Genomic DNA, 23,244 nt, shown 5'->3' on the forward strand with positions numbered 1-23,244 from the left:
CTTTCAGTGAGGAGAATTAGTTCGTTGCCTCACTCAGGCAAATATTGCAAATAGACACAGGGTGATGATGAGGGGCCTGGAGCATATTTTTTATGAGGAGAGACTGAGAGAACTGTGTCTGTTCAGCCTGGGGAAGAGAAGGCTGAGAGGAGATCTCATCAATGTCTATAAATGTCTCAAGGTTGGGTGTCAAGAGGATGGGACCAGACAACTTTCAGTGGTGCCCAATGATAGAATGAGGGGCAATGAGCACAGACTGAAGCACAGGAGGTTCCATCTGAATATCAGGAGAAACTTCTTTACTTTGAGGGTGCCAGGGCCCTGGAACAGGCTGCTCAGAGAGGCTGTGAAGTCTCCTTCTCTGGAGACATTCAAAACCCTCCTGGACACATTCCTGTGTGATCTGCTCTGGGTGAACCTGCTTTAGCAGGTGGGTTGGACTAGATGATCTCCAGAGGTCCCTTCCAACCCAAACCATTCTGTGATTCTGTGAGTGTCCTATTATCATTTAAAAATATAGATAAACCCACCTCTTTGTAATCAATGAGACATGAATCAGTTCTTGTTGCACTTAACTGTTTTTGCCCAAGAAGTTACCACTGATTTGAACCTCTGAGGTTGCATTGCATTGCCTTGCACAGATGCAAGGTAGTCTCTTTCCCTGAAGGAAGCCAATTACTCTGTGGTGCCTGGAGGAACGGAGTGTCTTTCCTGCCTCCCTGGGCGTTCCACTATGCTCACCCACTGGGAAATGCTGTCAAGTAAATCAGCATTAGGTGAAGAAGAAAAATTTTGTATCTCAAGGATATTGTGCCTGCAGATGTATAAGGGCCACTCTGAGATATTTTCATTCTGATACGTTGAAGAGATTCTAGATATAACATGTAAGGTAGGAAACAATATTGGCTTTCATATGACTGCAAGGCTACAAATATTGAACAGGATCTTTAATGGCATGTATACAAAATTGGTTAGATCATGCAAACAAAAACCCCCACAATTTAAAGTACGTTTTGGTAAGGTAGTAGTTTTTTTGTTTTTAGAAGTCTGAATGGGCATTTTGAAATTTGCTGACTTCTTTAATTTCAAATAAAATTGTAGAATACATTCTGCTTGATTTTTTTCTGATTTCTGAGTTCTTTTTGCCAGTTTTTGTGGCAGCCTAGATTTCATTCAATAAATAATAAAGCAGTAACTAAATTATCTATTTAATAGTATCTCTTAAATAAACATCTCTTAAAGACTTCAGCTTATCTAGCACCTTTTCTTTCCAATACAAAGTTGGTAAAATGTATGGACATGTAATTTCAGCTTTATGCCAGGCATCCAGTTTACATTTGTCAATTTATGTAAATAATACTGACATCTCAGGTTTTCTTTGGATTTTTCCTGCATGAATATAGTTGGCAGTATTTGAATTTGTTTTCTGTGTGGGGAACTTAGATGTATAAATGTATAATATACATATTTAAAAGCTTGCCAAATCAGTTTAATACCATCTTATTTCAACTTTTTTCTCTGTCTTTGGCTGTGATCTCAACAAAATATCTATGAATAATTTTGATCTGTGACAGCCACTGTCCAATCAGAAGGACTACTCTCATTTTGATGTGAACACTTACTCACTGCTAATAATACTAGCTAGCATTTTTAGTTTTCTCTGTAATAAGATTGTCATCATAATCACGTTCTTCTAGTTACTAACATAGTCTTCATTGCAGCTGCATGATAGCATTAAACCATTGGACTACATTGAAATAGCACTTGATCTAAATCAGGTCAAATGAGAGAGTCAGGCTAATGGAGGCTTTACTATAGAATAGAATTTATGATAAAATATTGACAATATTGAAAAGAAGTAGAGAACTCCACAAAAATGCATTTTTATTCATTTTTCAACATATTTTTAATGGAATTGGTTCTCCAAAAATACTGATATTCCAAGAATGTTATACATTTCCATATAGTTCCAGTTATTGTTAGGGATGTTAAAAGCAATTATGAAAGGTCTGGGACAAAAACAAAAAAAATTATAAAATATTATAGAAAGCAGTGTAAAAAGCAAACAAATTAAAAAAACCCCAACACCCCAACCAAATCAAAACTGGGTTGGTCCAACTGACTGGGCCACTTTTGATAATCTGATAATGGTTTGATAAACTGAAGCCATATTATATCAATAGGCTGTTTTTTTCTTGTACTACCCCCTTTTTACCAGGATGGTTGCATGATGTAAGTTCAAGCTGGTAAAAGTTAGGTTGTTCTTGAAATATTTTAAGTGAAATTCTACACTTCATATAAATAAGACATCATATTAAGTTGCAAAACTGTAAATTGTTTCCATAACAGTGTTTAATTTCTGTAATGAATTTCTACTAAAGCCTGAGAGCAAATAAATAAATCTTCCATTGTTTAATGCACATTGCAACTTTAGTTTTTCATGGACCTTTTAAAGGGCCTCTTTTTGGAGGGGCCTTATAAGTTTGATGAAATGTATGTCATATAGTGTGTACTTGGGGTTTCATTTCTGTAGGATCTAGAATTCTACTTAAGTGGCCAAATAATAGCCTTGTAGGGGTGGTGTACTGTGCTTATTTTGTCTCTTAAACCTGTACTCCAGCAGGACAAGATGCCTATTGTTTCTTTACCTCTGTGTCCTCTTGTAACAGAATGAATATTACTGTAGGTTAGACTTCCTGTGGAAGAACAAGTTCAAAAAAGAGCGGGAGGAGATTGAAACCATGGAGAACCTGAACCGAGTGCTTCTGGAGAATGTGCTTCCAGCCCACGTAGCTGAACACTTCTTGGCAAGAAACCTGAAGAATGAGGTTAGCCATCTCTGTAAATCCTTTGCTCTGTAAAAAAAGCAGAATATCCTGAAAAATACCACTTAATGCTTAATTTGAACAGTAGGTCCATAGAGCGAGATTATGGATTTACAGTCATTTTCATTCCACGTTACCTACCCGAAAGGTTTGCTTTACAGCACTGAATGCAGCTTAGTACCTTGAAGTAAAAAATGTGAAGTTATCTTAAGTGGCAATGCACTTTGGCCTTCGAAGGAGGGTGAAAAATATTGATGAGGAAGAAGGGAACGGTTGAATCAACGTGGGTTTATATTTGAATCATATGCATTCAGATACTTTGTGATCAGAGTGGAGCTTCATCCAGGTTCTGAATTTTCTCCTAGTGACTGGAGGCCTTGCTTAGTGGAGTGAAAATTAACCTTTCCCCTGAAACAGTGATTATGTTAATTCTGGAAAGAGGTTCTGAACACTGAATTACTTGTTTACTCACTGCTTATGGACCTAACCCAAGCACCAGTGAAGTCAACCAAAAGACCCCTGTTGACTTTGGTGGAAATTAGATCTGCTTCTAATATTGCTTTACAGTTTGAATAAAGTGAAAAAAAAAAAAAAGGATGAAAAAATAAAAACATTTAGACAGCAGCAGTTCGAGAGATCTTCAATGAAATAGTTTGAATTATCTGCGCACACCAAACAATAGTTCCAAAACTGACAACAGAGGGGAGAGGCATCTCTAGGCATTCGTTTTTGATCTCCTGAGCCAAAAAGGGCAATAACTCCCCTTTCACTTTTTTTTTGCATTAGGCAGTACTAATCAGTACTTTATATCAGTACTTTAGTACTACCTGCAAATATTCATTTGGTAGCTAATGAAAACTGCCGTGGGGTTCCTCTGAATCCAGTGAGGACACTGGCTGGAAGCCAAGTTGGCTCAGCTCCAGTGCTCAGTTCGGGCATTAAACACAGCAAACCGTCACGAGATTGCTTTCTCATTTATGTGCTATTCCATCTCAGCTCCCCAGCAGAGCAACGCCATCTGCTCACCTTTGTATCGGCAACTGGATTTATATTGTCACCCCTCAAGATTTTTAGGTTGGAATGAGCTCTAGTAAATTTGGTGAAGAACAGAAATTGTAATGTGCTGAGCTCTCCAGTCTGTCGTGTCAGCTGAAGTAAAAATGATTTGATATTATTTTAGAATCTTGAGATTTTTCTTGTTTTGTTTATCTGTAGATACAGTTTTCAAAGAGGGAAGAACCTTTTAAATCCCTGGATATGTTCAGAAATATAAGAATCTGTCAAGTCTTCAGATTTGTTTCAATGTCAGCACAGATGTGTTGACCCTTAAAGGACGTTCTGCATGTGTTATGTGTATACACCTAAGAATATGTTAGGACAGATGAAGCCTTTGTTTTCTTTGTGTGGATATTTAGGTCAACAGACACTGAATTTAAATTTCTCTGTGTTTTCTTTAGTTGCAAACATTAATGTTAATACAGTTTATGTATATTCTTTTCTGTTTAAACCAGATTTTGAGATGAAAATTAATCTAATGGATGAATAGTCTGTTTCAGAATACTACTTCTCTTAAAATTTTGTGCATGCAGCTGTGTGGAGAAAAGGGAATGCAAAGTGTGCTGCTGAGGGACAGGCAGCAGCAACGAAAGGGGAAAAAATAGTGGATGAATGCTAACTAGGAGTAGTGGGACTGTACTTTTAGATGACCAACAAAGGTCTTTTCGTAACAGGATGCACATTGACTAGTGCTGCTATGGTAAAAGCAAAGTTACTTCAGAGCAAACTGTAATAAAGGTTTGTTTGCTTTATCAGAACCTCCGGAACCAGGTTTCTGCTTATAGCCTGCAAGCTGGATACCAAACAGGGTACTTTCCAGTTGAGAGAAAGATATAAAATATAAAATGAAAAGCAGGAAATGGGCCAGGATTAAATATATCTGCACCTGGCTTGTGCAGGCTTTTCCTTTATGCTGTTAGCATCCAGATCCTCTATTAGTAAAAAGTGCTCAGGAGGTTTTGTGCTGTGAGCTGGCTGGCAAGCACATTACTGTGCAAGAGGAATCCTGTTTCATTAGCTGCAGGATGGAGCCAGCACCTACTTAGAGCACAAATTCTGCCCCAGAGAAGCTGACTGCCGTATCCTTACAAGAGGTAACGTGGGACCACTGTGCCTCCTCCATCCCGAGAAGGTCTGCAGGCACTGGAGAAAAAGAGGGGGCAGTAAGGAGAGCCAACCAGCAGAAATTTCAGATGTTATGAAGGGGAAAGAGGAAAAAAAAAAAGGGATTGACTGCAGAAGACAGGATTATTTTATTTTTATTGAAAGAAGTGGAGCCATTCCTTCCTGGAATTATGTTGCATTTAATTTTCTGATTAAGCAGTTTGGAGAGCACTGTTTCAAGAGAAATGCTCACAGGAAAATTAAGACACCCAATTGCCACAGCCTTTATTATTATGAATGATCAAAATAAAGTAGCTGGGAATGCCTCCTTAAAATCCTCTGACATTTATTGTGACAACCACAATTACTTACTCATCTGGTTATAAACAGTGCCATTCGTTGTTGTTTCCTTGCTGGTACTACGCTATAGAGCATTAGTAGGGATGGATACTGCCTCAGTGTTAGAGAGGAAGGAAATGGGACACTGTTGCTGAGCTTCAGCATATGACAAGGGCTCACAGACAATGTGTTCATTTTTTTTTTTTTTTTGAGGTGAAAGAGAGAAAGGAGCAATAATTCCAGTTATAGAAAAAGAAGATTTGTGTCTGTAATTGCAACAGTCATGCATGCAACCCTCTCTTACAGGTTGGTTGTCCCCATACTGTGTGCACAGCCAACAGCATGATGCACACTGACCTACCTGTGCTGCAGCAGCACTTTTATTTGAATCTTTGCTCTTCTCTTTCGCTCAGTCACATTTCTCTTCCTGATGAATGTGCATTGTGCAAGTTGCTATGGTTTATTCTGGGCAACACTCTTGCTTTCAGGGAAGACAGCAAAGACACTTCCTAGTAGCTAATTAGGGCTCCACATTCAACATCTGTAAGACAGATTTGTTTTCAGCGGCAATCAGAGCAAGACAGGAGTTGACACCCATCAGCAGTCCAGTCAGCTGCTGGGCACAGGTAGTATCTAGTGTTAGATACTTCAGCAAAAGTTTGAAGAACAGCTGAAGATTAATATATTATTCACCCTTCTGATTTACCTGTAAATGTAATGTCATCTTTTGCTTCTGCCGATGCTTTTTATACACTTCCTAGTTATGCAATTTTTCTGGTATTCACATAAGCATTCAAGTTTTTAACCCTCTGAGCTCTGGTCTTTCATGTTGTTGAATAGCAATTGATATATCTGCTGTGCAAAATAATTTTCCTTATTCTGCTTTTAAGTGTCCTATTTATATTCTGGTTCCTGTATTATGAGGTGGTAAAATGAAACCATCTTATACCATCTTTGCTTCATGTTATTCAGTAATAACATATGCCTGCAGCACTGCATGGTTGGTCCCCTTTTCCTACAAGGGTTCAGTTGTAGCTCCTAAGAGACCTGTATTCTTATGACTTGAATTAATATTCTCAAAAAAATTTACATGGCATTAGTTCTAATGTATTATTTCAGATATGGCACTGTCCTAGTAGGACCTTTGTGCCTAGATTTTATCTGTTTCACAAACTTTGCAACCAGTATCTCATCAGTAGTGTAATTCTGGCACATTTTACATTCTCAGGATGCAAAAACAGCAAGATTCAATAAAGCAAATAAAACAGCTGCTATCTAATGTTTATCTGGTAAATTAAACCAAGGGGTTTTTTTTTGTTTTTTTACTAATTAATAGAATCTCTAGGGCAATAGAATTGTGTATTAATTATAACTGTACTATTAATTTGGCTAGATTTAATTTACCGGATTTTTCAATCTGGTAAAATTAGGAATTTTTTTATATATATTTGTAACAGATTTATACAACTTTATTTACTTTGCCAGATCAAGTTTCAAAAGTTTGTGTAATAATCTATGTTTTGCGTATTAATTATCATTCTGCTATAAATTAATTATCATTCTGCTATCTCTTCTATCTCCCTCCAGTTTTTCATATAACACTGTGAGTTTCCCCTTCTGTATGACCAAGGCCTATATTTGTGATGCAGTCCTCTTTCAGTGTTGTTAAAAGCACTATGTGTGTGGCCTGACTTCCTTCACCAAAAACTGGAATCAAGTTACAGGGAAGGTGAACTCAGGAAATAGAAGGAAAGCTGAGTTAATGTAATCTCTGTACCCATGGTGCTCATTTGCATATGAAAAGCACTCAGTGCATCAGATCTTAACTTTTTAGTATATTTGTATGCAAGTGTTACTGTAGCTTCACTGTAGACATGCCTGAGGTAAATTTGAAGTATATAGGAGGGGAAGCAAAATGCAGATGGCAAAAGCTAAACATTTGAGGAGTAAACCTATTAATCTCCCTCTACTCTCCACTTAACTGATTTCAAGCACCGAGTCTGGGTGCATACCTGCTCAAGTCAGCCACCTGTGTATGTCACTGCAGATTACAGAGTAGGCCAGGTTTTAAGTGTGAAAGACTGGAGCAAAGAGAGGTCATTCGGGGCCTGAGCTGCTGAATTTCTGAGAGTTGGAGCCATCCTCTATAGTTGCCGGCACTCCTTCTGAGCGCCTACCTTAGGAAAAATTACCTCTTTAGCCTTTTTTCCATGACTGAGTGAGAGAAACTATCTGAGGTGATTCTGCCCACCTGGCATTAAAATGTCCTTCCAGATAGGCACGTCTGCTGCACTGGCAATGTAGGACACATAGGGTGACTGTGCTTTCAAATTAAATACTTCAAGTCAGGTGCTTAGATTGCCTAAAATCAGTTGTTGACATCCAGCCAGAGTGATTCCCTCTCCCCACTGTTTGATTACTTTATTACATGGATTAAATTTATTAACCAGGCATTTATGGAGAAGGATAAAATAGATGGCAAAAAATATTATCACATTATTGATTCTTCATGAGAAACTCCCTTGGCAAGAGGACACAGGAGATCCAGAACTCCTTTGAAGTTTAGTAGCGATCTGACAGTGAACTCATCAGCTTAGTGTTTCGTTTAGTTGCTTTTGATTTGCACAATCATGTCACATTAAAATGATACCGATCTTGTATATATGACTGTAAGCTGGATGTCAGGTACAGATTGGTGATTTCAACAAGCTCAGCTTTAAGAATAAAAATAATAATGGTGAATTGCAATGGTATATCCCACCCCCACTGCACAGAGGCATCGTGGGTTGTCAGTGATGCTCTGGTTATGGAATAATTAGAAAATAAAGGAGCAGAAATATCTAGTAATACATCTTCTACCTCCTCTAGATGCCTGTGTTCCTCCCTATCCAACATTATTTTCATGTTTGCCCAGAAACTTCCCTCACACCTGTTCTGTGTGAGTCAACAGTTTTCCCATAGTTCTGCTATTTTTCAGTTATACACCAGCAGTAGAGACTCAATATGGCTGTACACATGTGTACAGACACACCACATTCCTCCAGAAAGAACTGTACTGCCAGCAAAACTGCAAAAAAACCCCAAAAACTTCGCTAAGTGAAAAGAAAAAAAAAATTCTGATGCTTCTTGAAATCACAGAACAAATCCTGTTCATCTTATTCACATGAGTATTGAAATCCTTGTTTTACTCAAATAATAACTTGAACAGAATTTGACTTTATAGTAGTTCACAGCATCTTTTATTGCTGTGGTTACATTTGTGTAAAGTAATAGTTTAACAAATATTTTTTCTTTCTGCTTTTTAGAATGTGAATTTATCCTGAAAGAAGAGATATTCTAATGTTTAAGGGCAGTGGAGGGGAAATCGAAGCAGGGGGTGGTGTAGTGTGCTCAATTTTAACACGAGAATCTTCCTGTGGATCAGTAGTGCTCTCATTTCACTGGTCACAGAAGGCAGTGGAGAATCCAATATAAATAAGTTTTGGTTCAGGTGACTTCTGTCCCTTTGCCTCAGCTCCTTGTTATGGAAAAATAATGACAATTATTTTTTCCTATTAGGCATCTTGTCATTTTAGGTTAGAAACTACTAGGATTGTGTTGCATTATGCATTTATAGTGCATTGGGTTTGCGATTTTGGTTCAGTTTTCTAGTTACTACGATAACACAAACAGCTACTAATAAATTAGATATTGTTTTGCAAAATATAGTTCCAGCCATGTAAGCCAGACAGAATTCTCTTCATGAGAACCCTCAGAAATAGGCCCATTCTAACAAATTAGTGAACATTTTATGTCCACAGAATTAATGTTTGGGAGGAAAAAATGGTACCTTTAAAGCACTAACATATATTCAGCTGCATATGTTGAGTCTCTTTAACAAACACATTTACATACCATTTAAAATTAATAAATGCAAAAAAATACCCAACCACCATCTTAAGGCATTCCAACCACTGCAAGGCCTCCCTTTTCAGAACCAGGACACTGAATATTAATAAGGAAACTTCTATTTAGAGCAGGGTATGACAGCGTTTTTTGTCTGTTCTGTTTTCTTTTGGACAGGATCTATATCATCAGTCATATGACTGCGTCTGTGTCATGTTTGCTTCTGTGCCGGATTTCAAGGAATTTTACACAGAATCTGATGTAAATAAGGAAGGCTTGGAATGTCTCAGGCTGCTAAATGAGATCATTGCTGACTTCGATGATGTATGTACTTCTGACAGTAATCAACGTTATGGTTTCAATCTTAATAACTCAGGGTATACAACAGTAAGCAAACACACTTGAAAGGGAAAGTGGAAGAACCTTCAGAAAATAACTTTTCTCTGCCTAGTCATGTGGAAATGAGTTACAGGGAATACCATAGGAAAAAGAGGTTTATGTGGAATAAATCAGATATTGATCTCACATCATTCTCAATTGCTTTTGATTCACTATAATGAGAATTCTGTGTGTATATCTGATGGAGAAATTTTTGCCCTCTAGCTGCAGTTCATGAGGCAGTCATATTGCATGCCATACATTAACTACAGTTTCTAAATACTAGTGCCTATATGTATGTGAATCTGTGTCCTCTAAAATGATACAGCTTTGTGTTATATCTGATCCATGTTGATGTTGTTATACAGAGTGCTGATCAGTTGCTACTTCAATGACTCGAAGGATTGTATAAGTTTTAATATTCCATTCCCTTAAGTTACAAGCAAGTACAGAGTATGACTGCAGATGGATTGTGAAAAGGCAGCTGTAAAGGTCTCACTGAGAACAGTATTGTCTTAAAGAAAGTTCTTAGTGATGAAAATACCAGAAAAAAAGGTGTTAAGACTGCATCATGAATCAGAGAGCACAGTCTGGATTTGCAGATCTGCAGCTGTTGAGGGTATTTTAGCAGTAAACCCAATTTGGAGAACATTGGAATGTCCAAATCAACCTGGGATATGAACTAAAATCCTTGGATTTTAGTCTCATTGGCATGGACTGTCCTGTTGGCATGGAAGAGATGCTTACTTTCAAAAAGCTGCTTAAAGCTTAACTGTTGGCTTGCATGGTGACTCAGTTCCAATAGCAAATGAGTGCAAAGTCTACTGACTTTTAAGAGCTGGATGTACAATAAGGTGGAATTTATTCTCATTACTATAAATTTAGTCCCTTTATAATAAAAACATATTTTAGCAGACAGAAATTCCCTTTCCTTAGATGGTGTATCCATTGTTTTATCCATCTTTAAGTCCTTCATCCTGTATAAATTTGTGAAACAATTTGTAGTCCATTAAAAGACTGTTTTAAGAATTGATGCTTTGAATGCTGTTAGAATAACAATGCTGTTAGAGTAACAAGGCCACTGATATGAATAATGAATAACCATCCTTGTTTTACAGTTGTTGTCAAAGCCAAAGTTCAGTGGAGTTGAAAAGATAAAGACCATTGGAAGCACTTACATGGCAGCAACAGGATTGAGTGCTACACCCAACCAAGAACAGTGTCAGGTACAGGAAAAGCTTCCTGTTTAATAAAAAGCATGTTCAAATGAAGGCTAAAATTCTGTTCATTAAAATGCAGGTTATGTATAATGATGTGGCCTAGTTTTTTCTTATTAATGTAGGTTGTACGGTACTGAACCATTGTACACTTTTGTTTAGTAGTCTCTGTGAATTATTGTTCTTCACATTGAGGTTTGAAAATGCCACCTATGTATTTGCTAAGTCTAAAACAGGCCTTCTACTCCAAATACAATACAGCATTCTATTGCTACATGTTGCAACAGAACTGGATTTATAGAGTGTACAAAAGACTGCAAGAATGAGTATTTTCCATTGTAAGCTGGGAGGGCTGAGTAGCTGTATTAACCATACACTTACAGAACCCTCAGGCTCAGCACTGAGAACATGTTCCTTTGTTTCTGGTTTACTTAATAGGGTAGGATTGGGAACTGCAGTCAGTAGAAATGAAGTTCAGAGAAGCAATTCATAACTTTTAAGCAAAAACCTCGCTTTTGCCATGATCTTTACTGTACTATAGGTTAGCAACAGAGAGGCAGAAATTATGAATCAACACATTCTCTGCTAAGGATTAATATGTTCTTGCCAAAGTCATGTTCCTTCTAGGCAGAAGTAATTAACACCTGAACTGTAGACCTTAAGGATCCTGAGGACACACAGAAAAAGATTTTAAATTAGCTCTGACATTTAATACAAGGAGGTGAAGGGGATGGAGGAAATGCAGAACTGTAGATGAGAAGACATAGAGGAGCTCTCAGTCACAACGAAAACTAGTGTGTGCACAGGAAGAAATGTATCGTTTGAATTATTTCCACAAACTGTGAATTAAGAGATCCAAGGTTTAATGTTCCTTTGGTAACTGAGCATGCATTTTCAAAGGAAATCCACCAAAGCTCAGCAGCCTTCAATCCAGATGCCCAAGGGTCTGCAGTACCTAGTGTGGCAGTGACTGACTGGTAGGCACACTGCTGGGAACAGCCCCCAGCTCAAACAAGCACCCAAGAAAGACTAAGTGCCTGAGGAGGGGGGCTGAATACATCAAGTGAGCAGAAAACCATCTGTCTTAGCTAGGAGTGAACTCTAAAGGAAACAGGCTTCATTTGTCTAAACAACTGCTCTGGGATGCGCCACTACTGTCCCACCTACGCTGATGCATCTACCCTATGCATCATCTCCTGAAGTTGTCATGTGTCCATATCTTCTGTCACTTTATATCAAGAAATGAGGAAGATTCAGTCATTTCTCACAGAGATCAGTGAGTCCATCTCTTATGAAATCATTCTCTTGTCAGGGTCCTACCCCAGGTTATGGGAGCCTGAAAATCAATTTTCTCCTCAGCCTGAGGGGATGCAAACCAGTACTTAGAAATCAGGCTACACTGTTGATTCATGAGCAGATGTTACATCCATAGCCTGTGGAAGTGGATAAGCTCTGAGACAGTAAATTGAAGGAGAGAGGATGGGTTGCCTTCTTCCTCTCTTCCTCTTGTATTTTATTCATTTTCAGGTCTCTTAGATGTTCTCAGAGGTGTGTGCTTATCTAACAGATTAGTGGAGGATCTCTTAAAAGTGTGAAGTTCACTGGAGCTTAAGCATTAACTAGGGTGCTGAGCTGTGCAACAGTGAGAGGGAGGTATCTCTGTGGGGCTGTCCATGAGCATTATTTATTATTAAGAGGCATAAAATAGAAGCAGACACTTAGAGAAAATTAATGAACACAGATCCTAGGCACACATAGACATTGAGTGCCTGTGGGATTAGGTAGCAGCTAATTGGTTAATCAGGTAATCAAAAAATCAGATTAGACATGTTTTGGATCTATCATCTCTAGAGTGCCTGATTGTGTAAGTAAAATGCATCCTGGTCTATTGGCCGTTGGTCTAACTGATGCTGTACAGGGCACCATCTACATTACTTTTCTTCTGCTGCCTGCTGGCATTAGGACATCCTTAAGCATTTATGTGCCTTAAAGTGTTCATTACATTTTGATGGTATTCTCACAGCAACTAAGGCTAAGGAAAATTATTTTATTCTGTTTGTTTGGCTGTTTAAATTCAGGAACCTGAACGACAGTATATGCACATAGGAACCATGGTGGAGTTCGCGTTTGCCTTGGTGGCAAAATTGGATGTCATAAACAAGCATTCATTCAATGACTTCAAGTTGCGAGTAGGTATGTATCAGAGGATTTTTATGAGAATATTATGGAGGAGTGGGACAATTCAATGTGAAGTACCAGCTGATTAAAGTGTTAGTAGACCTGACCAAAAGGGCCATGAAAGTAAATAGCACCATCTTTACCTTGTTTAAAGGCTGCCTACATGGTATTGCCCATTAACCATAGCTGCTGTTGTGGCCAGGAGTGTTACAAGGTAGAACTCAGGAAAGGGCAGTATTCCTAAGTAAAGAACGGTCAAATAATATATTCCCATGGCTCTGAATGGTTTTATGGTAACTCTATAGTAATTATTCTAGAGGTTGTTAACCGAATAAATTTTTTAAGCTCTTCAATACCAGAGGACACAAGAAGACTCTAGACAAGACTTTATAAAACCATATAAATGGCTTTGGAGGACAAGAGCTGTAAGGGGCCAGTGAGGCTGGAGTTTGATATATTTCAGATGTACTAAAGTCAAGTAAGCATACAGAAATGCACCCCATCCTTCCCTGTGGTAGACAAAGAAGGATATTTCTCTTCTTTGTTATTCTGTGGTTATTGACAAATAAGAGCAAAGATGACTGGTTGTTTATATTTGAAAGAGGTATCTGTTACATTTCAGCTTCTAATTGCTTCTACTTGTGGAGCATGGTATTTTAAAGAAAGAAACAGGCAGCTGCAGTAAGCCATGGAAAGGATGATGAAATAAATGAATTCAGAGCTGGTCAAGAACCGTATGTTCTAAAATGTTTATTTCTTGATAGCACTACACTGCAGTTTTACAATGCAATATGTAACTTGGAAAGTGTGAAATGAAAGCAGTAAATAAATATTGGAAACCCATAAATCCTGTAAACATGTCAGAAGCATTTGATTTCCCACAGTTATTCTCCTCTCTTGTCTTTTCTTGCTGTGCTGCTTGCTTTTCCTTTCGACTGCTCCTCTCATCTTTATTTCACAGTGCCACCCACTGGCGAAACTTGCTATTTCCGACTTGAAATATGTATTTCTGAGAGCGCTCCTTTGCCAGTATGTTTTGTATTCCTTGCTAGAGTTAAAAAAATGACAAAGCAAATCTGAAGTATGCTTCCTTCTCAAAGTGTGGCAGAAAAAAAAGTGTAGAGATACCATATTTCTGTACAGACTAAAAGTTCTCTTCTTGCCATAGATGACACATGCCACACACTTGCAAACATATTTATATCAGCAGTGTCAGTACAGATAAAGAGCTTCTGAGTGTCAGGGCTAAATCCACAAACTGACTAAAGCAATACTGACTCCTTTGAAGTGAGGATCATGAAGTAAACTTTCTATGGGAAAAAAAATATTCGTATGTGTGATTTTTACAGTGTTTGCTATTGTCACGGTTTTTCTTTTTCCCCATATGGGCCACAAATACCCGGACAGCTATAGATTCCAGAGGAGTCAGAATCTTGCTTAGTGAAAGGAGGTACACAGCCCACTCTGACTTTGTCAGGCAAGGGAGGGAAGCACCAGATTGTATTGCAGGCGTTCCTCCCCTTCTGTTAGCTAAGGTTCTTGATTTATTAGACAAGCTCAGATATGCTTTTGCAGCAGATTTTGCACAGGTACTGCTATTTTTCAGAACAGAATAGAAGCTGATGTTATTTTCCATATAAATTCATGGTTAGGATGTTTGTGTTGTAGGAGAACTTAATTTGGTTCCTGCTTTTGGCTGAGGCTGCTCAAACACAGGGATCCCTGTTCCCTGGAGGATGCTATGAGGCTAGGCTGTGGGATATGTTGGAATGAGATACTGTCTTTCTGTCCTGCTGAACAGTATTTGCCTTTTCATGGAATAATTAAATGTTGCTTTGGATATGAGGGAAAGAGACAGATGGTGTCACCCTCTGTCAGAACAGTCACTTGGACTGAGACTACGACTCTTCCAGCCTTGCCCCACCAAACATTCACTTGTGTCATGCGAAAGAGACCTGCATGAGCAGGAATGTCATAGAGCAGCACATCTCAGAATGCCTGGGTGGCCAAAACACAATTCCTAAGAGATACAGGTAGAAGTCTTCTTGAAGGAGGAGGGTTCTGAATCTGGCTTTCTAGCCCCTTAGGTATTATTCAAACTGCCAGCAATGGTGATTCAAGGTGGAGGTAAAAAAATAAAAGTCACCTCCTGCCCCTTATATTTGGTAGGAAAGTCCCATTGCACTCCCCTAATTTCTGGACCATGGCAGAGCGTATGCAACACACATCTCCTCAATATTCCTATGAGCAGCTTGGGCAAGTCAGCAGATGGCTTCTGTGGATTCCAGTCTTGGGTCCCTAGTGCCTTGGATGTCATCACGCAGATAGGCGTACAGATGGCTTGGTTGTTAATGCATAAGTGTTGCAAGGCCTAAGTCCCTTTGTGGATTTAATCCCAAATGCTTAGACAAGTATTTATCAGGTTCTATCCGGTATCCTTTAGAGTTTGTATATTTCCCCAATATTCTAAACTTCACTGCTACAGTCACTTTTTCCAGGGTTTCCAAGTGGGCTTCTAGTGTGGTTGCTAACCCATGTTGCCATGATCCATACTAGATGAGCCAGCACTGAGATGCCTCTCTGTGCTACAGTCACACTTTCATTTTGCTGCATAGATGTATCCTTTGTGATGCTTTTTGTCAAAGAATTAATAGACGTTGGTTATGATCCACTGATGTGGAGGTAACTTTAGAAATCTAAACTATTCACTTGTTTAGGGTTTATTTCTCACTAGGTCTAACTTGGCTTTCCTGCTCATTAGTATGTAAGGTTACAATTATAGTATATTAGATGCTGGTTAATGATAGTGCTTTTGATTTTGCCTCCTGATTTCCTTCCCTACTAGCAGAGTACAACTTACTCCCTTGACAAATGTAACATAGGATACAAACTGACTGCAAGATAAAAAATGCCCAGAGTCTAATGAGGGATGGTACTACATTGTTCTACACTCTTACAGTGTGCATTTCAGAGCTAGCAATTTGTAACTGTTACTCCATGCATAATCAAATTATTTGAACACATATATTTATATTGCAGTTATTTGGACCATTCTATGGGCAATCCAGCCTTCAGAACAAGGCTCTAAATCCATGCAGCTCATTCATAACAGTTTATTCTACATTCAAGAAGCAAAGAATACTGTAAAAGTCATTTGATTTGGCCATCAACTATTGCAGAGAGAAGATAATCAATTAAATATTTATTTTATATCTGTTTTCGCAGAAGCTGCTTCTCTCCCACAGTGTGTTCCTCGTGCTATGTAATAAGAGCAGTAGCAGATTATTAGGATACTGATAGCTGAAAATATCACATTTACTCAGGATGGGAGGGAGCTGTAAAACTAAAATTAGATTAATTAACTTTTGCATTTTTATAACGAACATCCTCCTGCTGTAAATGGTGGATAAAACAGTTGTGAACAAGCTATTGATTGCTGTATTATTCGGCATGGGCCAAATACCACGTTCAGTAACTTCATATGTTACCAGGTGCACTGTGCATCTTTGTTTGGTGGATCTTCTCTTTTAATGTTAAGTTCTGATGTTTTCCAGGTATCAACCATGGACCTGTAATAGCTGGAGTAATTGGAGCTCAAAAACCACAATATGATATCTGGGGCAATACAGTAAATGTGGCCAGCAGGATGGACAGCACTGGTGTCTTAGATAAAATACAGGTAAGTTTTGGGTTTGTGCTAGTATTTATCTTAATCCTTTGAGTTTGGTGCTTAAAAAACATCATATATTTGCACATTAAAGAGGTCTGTGTTTTGGAGCTAAGAATGCCTGCAGAAGAAAATTACCTACCAGTGGTACCTATAAATTTCAAAATAATTAGACATTGGGCAGGAAAGTAAATAATTAATTGAAAATTATAGGGAAAATTGAAGCAGAATCAAAACTTTATCTTGACCCTACAGTGGAAGAAGTCATGGGTTTCCTGGAAATGCATCCCTAGATTAAGAGAGGATTTGAGGGAAATCACATTTCTATTCTGTGAATTTCTGAACTTGTAAAATACTAGCTATCTTATCTCTGAAGGGCATTCCTGATGTTAATTATTTCTAAGTAAAGGAAATTACCATAACTGCTGTAGATGAAGTTAAATCCATAAAGCAATCATGAAACTTCCCTTTTAATGAACCATGCTGATTAATAATCTTTATAGATTATTATCTGTATAGATTATAGATAGACCTGTATAGAAAAGACCTTCAATTTACTAACTTCCCAATGATTCCATAGTCAGGCATCACATTTTAAGTATCTGTCTAGTATGCTGCCTAGCACTTTGGGATCCCACCGTGTGATTGAAAGCACTCCAAATCTATGATTGAGACTATTCAGAACTAAATAATGGAAAAGTAAAGTTACCATCTGTTGGTCAAAACTGAAAACAGCAGGGATGTCAAAGCAATGACATCTACAAATGGTTGCTTGTTTCACAAAGAAGCACAGACAGCCTGAAACAAGTGATGCTGTTAAACGACCTCTGTCCTACTGGGCTTTCACCTCAGATGGCAGAACTGCCTAAAATTTGGTTTACTGCCAGTTATGTCAGAAACTGGCAACAGCAGCTCTGACAGATGATGCTGATGTCTTACTACCACTTCATTCACACAGTCTTAGTATTCGCAAAAAGATAGGTAAGCTTGGGTCTACTGAAACAAAAAAAACAGCTCCTGAAGTTGAGAAAAGTGCTCTCTGAGAAAGATTGTTGTCCCTCGTGCCTCTTGTGTATCTACAAGCCCTCTGTTTGCAAGCCTAGGTATGGACATGGTTATACCCAATTTGATACTTGATGTAAGCAATCATAATGGGCATCCAGCAACAGCCTATTTGAAAACTCAGGTGCTCAAACTTCACTTGAGACCCTTGAAGGCCTTATAAGCATTATAGCAAAACCCTCCTAATTGCTCAGAACATTATCTTCACACACTGGAAGAAGATTTTGCTTTGCTCTGTTATCAACACTGGTTCTATTACTGTATGTTGCAGGTTACAGAGGAGACGAACAATGTCCTGCAAACATTGGGGTACATGAGCACTTGCAGAGGAATAATAAATGTAAAAGGAAAAGGAGAACTGAAGACATACTTTGTACATACTGAAATGACAAGATCCCTTTCACAAGGGAATGTGGCATCTTGAAGATTGCTTGTACGTGTCATCAATACCATATTTTCAGGAAAGTATCACGCACTTTTTAACTACATTTTGGCCCTTAACATGCGTGCTATTTTCTGGTATGTGGCACTTATTTTAATATGGCTGCAGAATAGTCCCATGAGCCATCATTTTGCACCTTGATATTCCTGTGTTCAAGGACAGTTGCGATGTACGCTATAGGACTGGAAGATTGTACTGCAACTTGCACAGTTATTCAAAGACAAGAAAAGAAGGAATAGGAATTAAAGGAGATAATTCATCCTGAAAGGACTAAAAAGAGATGTTAGTGACAAATGCAGGGGGAAAAGGCAATAAAGCTAGGGGTGCCTACTATTTTCTGATGCATGGTGTTTTCTGGAAAATACAGTCACTCCCCAATAGCATCCACTAATCTGGTATTAAAGTATACAGTATTTGTAAATAAGTTTACTCTGTCCACACATGATTTGGATGTGATCACCAGTTGCATCTCATAGCCAGGGACACGTTGGGTGGCTTGCTGGCATTCTTTCTGAAGAGAGAACTAACAATGCTGGAATAGTTTTGTACAAACGTGTCAAATGTTTTGAAGCTATTGTCTTTTGTAAGGTTAATTCATTAAAAGTTTATATGTACTTTGTCTTACTGTTGCTGTCTCTTAGTTTTGCTTCCTTCCATGGCTTCTGTCACTCTTAACCTGCGTGTCCTCTGCTCCTGCTGCTTTTTATTCAGCAGTTACATGTTGGGACAGGCTGTGTCCAGCTATCTCAACAGCCTCTATCAATAATATCTGCTAGACTTGCTGTTGCCTTTCAGAAATTGCATCACCTCTTTTGTCTTCAGTCTTGGGTGGCATCCTGGGCATTTGGCAGCCATTTAGTCCCTAGGTGATACAGAAGACTTACCTCAAATCCATAAACACAAGCAAAGCGGGAGATACTGGAGACAGTAGTAGTGTTGCTACTTTGCAACCGGCCTGCAATGCTTAAACAATAACTAGGAGAAGCTGTATAAGAGAAAAAATGTTTTGTTTGTCTTGCACTTTAACAACTTCTTTTGCTCATGCAAGCCTGTCACTTCACTTGTACAATGCCGGATTTCATAGGACATCTAAAATAATTTATCAGGACATGAGTACGAGTGGAAGATACAAAAAAATGCTATTTTTTGAATATTCAAGATTAATTTAAATCCCAGTGCATTAAAGAGTATCGCACTTGCAGAGTTTCATAAATGAGCCAAGTGAAAGACTGAAAAAGCAGGTAATTGTACTATCTATGCTCCTTTGAAGCATAGATAGTAAACATTAATTTTTGCTTTGCTATAATCAGGACTTGAAATTAACATATTCTTTAGTCATAACAGCATAACAAGACCAAAATAAAATCCTCCTATTTAAAAATAGCATATAATTACAAGGTTTTTTTCTGACTGATATGGTATGAACATAGAAGTCAACTTATGCACTGTTACCTCTGGCATGTTATTGAAATGTAAAAAGTGTTCAGTTCTCTCATTAATGAAACATATATTGGCATTTGTATTGCATTGTTGTCCTTTCAGAAGGAGTTCTCAAAATTGTGGGTCACAAATAAATGGCATCAGGCCACAGTCTCACTGAGTGTGGCATGTTTACTCACAGCAGCCATCTGCTCGCTAGCAAATTGGAATGGCAGTAGATTTCAAATGCCTACATTTGCAGTAAAATACACAATCTGAATTTTGATCCCTTGAAGTTAGTCTAAAAGCAAAATGCAAGTTATTTCAGTGATATCCAACATAACACGCTTGACGTTTCACCCAGGGCTGGGAACTTTTGATCAGTAAATCTCAAAATAGGTGGTCAGTCTAATAAAATCTCTTTTAAAATGTTTTGTTGCCTTTATCATTTCTTCCTTTTAATTAATAAGATAAATATTTTCCAGTGGAACAAAAGGCTTTCCAAATAGCTCACATGGCAGCAGAAACAATATCCCAGTCATTGCCCAAAACAAGCTATTACTCACCTATGCTTAAGACTTCTCCTAAATCCCGCCTCTCCACTTACTAGAAATTTGTCCTAGGAACAATTTAAAAAGAATTTAAAATCTCTGAGACTTTGAATGTACTCTGGGCCCTTAAAACCATTCTGGTATTGTCACAGGTGAAAGCAATCATTTCTTACTGTGGATGAAAACTCTTTATGTAAAGTTGATTATATTGTACTGTTGTATCTATGTGCAGCTTCCAGGTATAACATGTACATTCAGGATTTTGCTTTTCATTTGTATTCTTGCACACTTTATGCATCGGTAGCAAACCTTGTACCTAACTTGATAGCCTTGTTTCTATTATTTTTATAGAGGTTAAACAATATTATATTTCTTTAAGCCATGAAATGTTACAACATTTGAATGGCCGTGAGTTGACTGGTCCAATGGTATATAAAGATATATATGTGCCCTCCAACAGCATGTTGAAAATGCCCTTGTTTAGAGAACTCATGTTTCTCTGGTGTTCTCTCATTTTGCAGTTGCATTCTGATTCTTGCAGCCAAATCCCACTAAAGAACAAGAAAGTGGGCAAAAGATATGCATCTGCAGTGTGATGCCCAGACAAAGAAAGGTGCACACCATCCTCTCTCCAGCCTTCAGTTACTGACTATTATTATTATTATCTTTCTAGTGCCGAGAAACCATTTGTATCCAATAAATACTTTTTGTCTTCCAATGCATTTTACATCTGATGTTTATACTGTTTTATTTTTCCCCTGTCTAGATTGACCCAGAGTTCTTGTATCCTCTTTCTTCCTCTCCTCCAGCAATTTCATCTGCCTCCGTAACTGAGTATAACACTGCTCACGTATCAGTGTGTAACTTGGAAAGCTTCATGATAAGCATACAGACATGTACTCGACATGCCATAGATTCTACATCACAGTAAGGTTCAAGTTCTACAACTTCCATTTCGGTGCCATAGTTCATAGGTCACTAGCGAACCACAAAGTGTATGATTTCCAGAAGTACTAGGCAATTGTATTTCACACCGTGAGGAAGCAGCCAAAAGATCAATATAAGAGCGATTTGCTGTGGTCTGGGAAAATGAAATCCTAACGGGAACACCTGGAGAGCCTGCTAGATTTCTTTTTCAAAGTCAGTGCTTTGCTCCAGCTTATGGAGGGCTACAGAAGGACGGGAAGATTAGACTTGCAGATATTTCTGTTAACTACAAAAGTAGTTGGGATTACCTGTAAATTAATGCTATTTAGCTTCTGTTTCTAAAGAGAGACATTAGCATCTTTCTTATGCTGTGTTAAAAGCATTTTTCATTCTCTTTATATTCCTTTATGAGCTCTCTATTTTGTAAAATATCTATAGACCTTCCCTTTTTCTGCTGAGGCACAGGCAGAAGTCAGTCTGCTTGTTTCTAACACGACAGCTGTGCACACCTGAAGGCAGACCTGCTGAAAGTCTGTCCTGTTTTGTTTTCAGAATTTCATATCAGGACAAGTAATTAGCGATGTTGTCAGGATGCCTTATAGAGCAACAGACTTACTGCATTTAAAGCAATTATTACCTTGTCCTTTGATATGTAGTTTTCCTTTTAGTTGTACTTCTGTGTGAAGATATTTTTTTCTTTTTCAGATAGCAGATTCTCATTCACCTGACCTAGATACCACCCTTCAACATTTTTACAGATTGACCCCAAACAGTTTTGAGATTAGGCGTTTTTAGTTTTATTCTTCCTTTCTTGTCTAAAATAGTGGAGTGAATTTGGGGTGGAAACAAATGTAGAATGAGATATATGTGCCTTAAATAAAACATGCAATTAACAGAGTATTTTGTTCCTTGGAGTACGTCAAATTTGTGTCAATTTGTCAAAACTGGTGTATAAATCAGTTCACCCTGAAGTTTGCTACATATTAATTTTAAAGGGTTTCAAATTTAGGAAAAGGAATTATTCAGGTCAGTGTAGTTTTGAATACGTCAAAATGCAAGATTAAGGACATTTTAATCCTCTTTGCAACTATGAAGATCTGATTCCCTTCATGTTGCAGGATGCCATTGTTCAAAACAAAGATTCTGCCAAGAATTGTTCAAATTTTTTTGATGGACTATTTTTCAAATATATTTGTAGCCATGAAAATCTCAGTTTTGACATGAAAAAAATGCACGAGGTATTTTGAAAGATTGACGCTCCTGGACTAGAAATTTTCATGTTTGCATTTCAAAACAGCGTTACAAATAGCAATTGTTATGAAAGTAATGTCACCTCATGTAGAAAGTTGTACATTACTCTATTTAGCAAGAGGGTGATTGAACAGAATATTCATCTGAATTGGAGTATCCATTCAGCAGATGTCAATCAGCATAAACATGATAATTCTAAATTCTATCAGTTAATCAGTTATCATTTTACAATTGTTTTATAATTCATTAAAATAAAAATATTATTCAAAAAGCCTAATTCTCCATTCAAGCAGTCACAAGCCAACGAGGAGATGTTTGTAATCTGTAGACTGAGGCTCAGTCATAGCAATTGTATAGAGAATTACTTGAAACAACAGATATATTCAAGAAAAGTTTAAAAATTTCCTGAATAGCTCATGAAAAAAAAAAACAACAAAACCACACACACACAAAAAAAACCCTCAAAACCAAACCAACCAAACAAACAGAAAACCAAAAAACCCTGAAGACTGCAAAAGGTGTGGTGACTTCTGTAGATGATGTACAGCTGTCTCCCTCTCCTTCAGAAAACTTCTGAAGAGCCTCCCTGTTTGAGATGGGCAGTCTGTCATTAATTGGGATCTAGAAGACACAAGCCCTCGTGTGAAACAACTGGCTTGGACCAAAACTGTGGTAGGGTGAAGGGGACAGAGTTTTTGAGCCATTTTTGTTTCAGCCTCTTTTCAAGGTCCATCAGATGGAACATTTGTGGCAAAGATTGTCTCTCCTTTGTGGCTCAGCTGAGAATCGGGCACACGTGGCAATCTGGTATCTGCTGAGGTAAAACAGAAAGGACAGGAGGTGAATTGCTAAGCCTTAATTTGACAGCAGGCCAGCCATCTCTTATAAATATCTCAAGGGTGGGTGTCAAGAGGATGGGACCAGACTACTTTCAGTGGTGCCC

At 38.0% G+C, this 23,244-nt stretch overlaps 1 protein-coding gene across 3 annotated transcripts in view; it reads left to right on the plus strand.

Moving 5' to 3' along the window:
• ADCY2 (adenylate cyclase 2) overlaps positions 1-21,044 on the plus strand; it is a 225,391-nt gene extending 204,347 nt beyond the window's left edge. Inside the window, exons 20-26 of one of the 3 annotated variants that reach the window (XM_082045288.1) lie at positions 2,670-2,828; positions 9,387-9,533; positions 10,706-10,813; positions 12,883-12,997; positions 16,537-16,661; positions 17,983-18,144; positions 20,933-21,044. In XM_082045288.1, the coding sequence (XP_081901414.1) occupies positions 2,670-2,828; positions 9,387-9,533; positions 10,706-10,813; positions 12,883-12,997; positions 16,537-16,661; positions 17,983-18,135 (807 nt within the window). In that variant the 3' untranslated portion in view covers positions 18,136-18,144; positions 20,933-21,044. Of the gene's footprint in view, positions 1-2,669; positions 2,829-9,386; positions 9,534-10,705; positions 10,814-12,882; positions 12,998-16,536; positions 16,662-17,982; positions 20,901-20,932 lie in introns of those variants that run through there. The other 2 variants (XM_082045289.1, XM_082045287.1) reach the window with 2 other exon arrangements.
• Positions 21,045-23,244: the final 2,200 nt, after the last annotated feature.

This window comes from Streptopelia decaocto, assembly GCF_964273445.1.
Source record: "Streptopelia decaocto genome assembly, chromosome: 2".
Taxonomy (NCBI): domain Eukaryota; kingdom Metazoa; phylum Chordata; class Aves; order Columbiformes; family Columbidae; genus Streptopelia; species Streptopelia decaocto.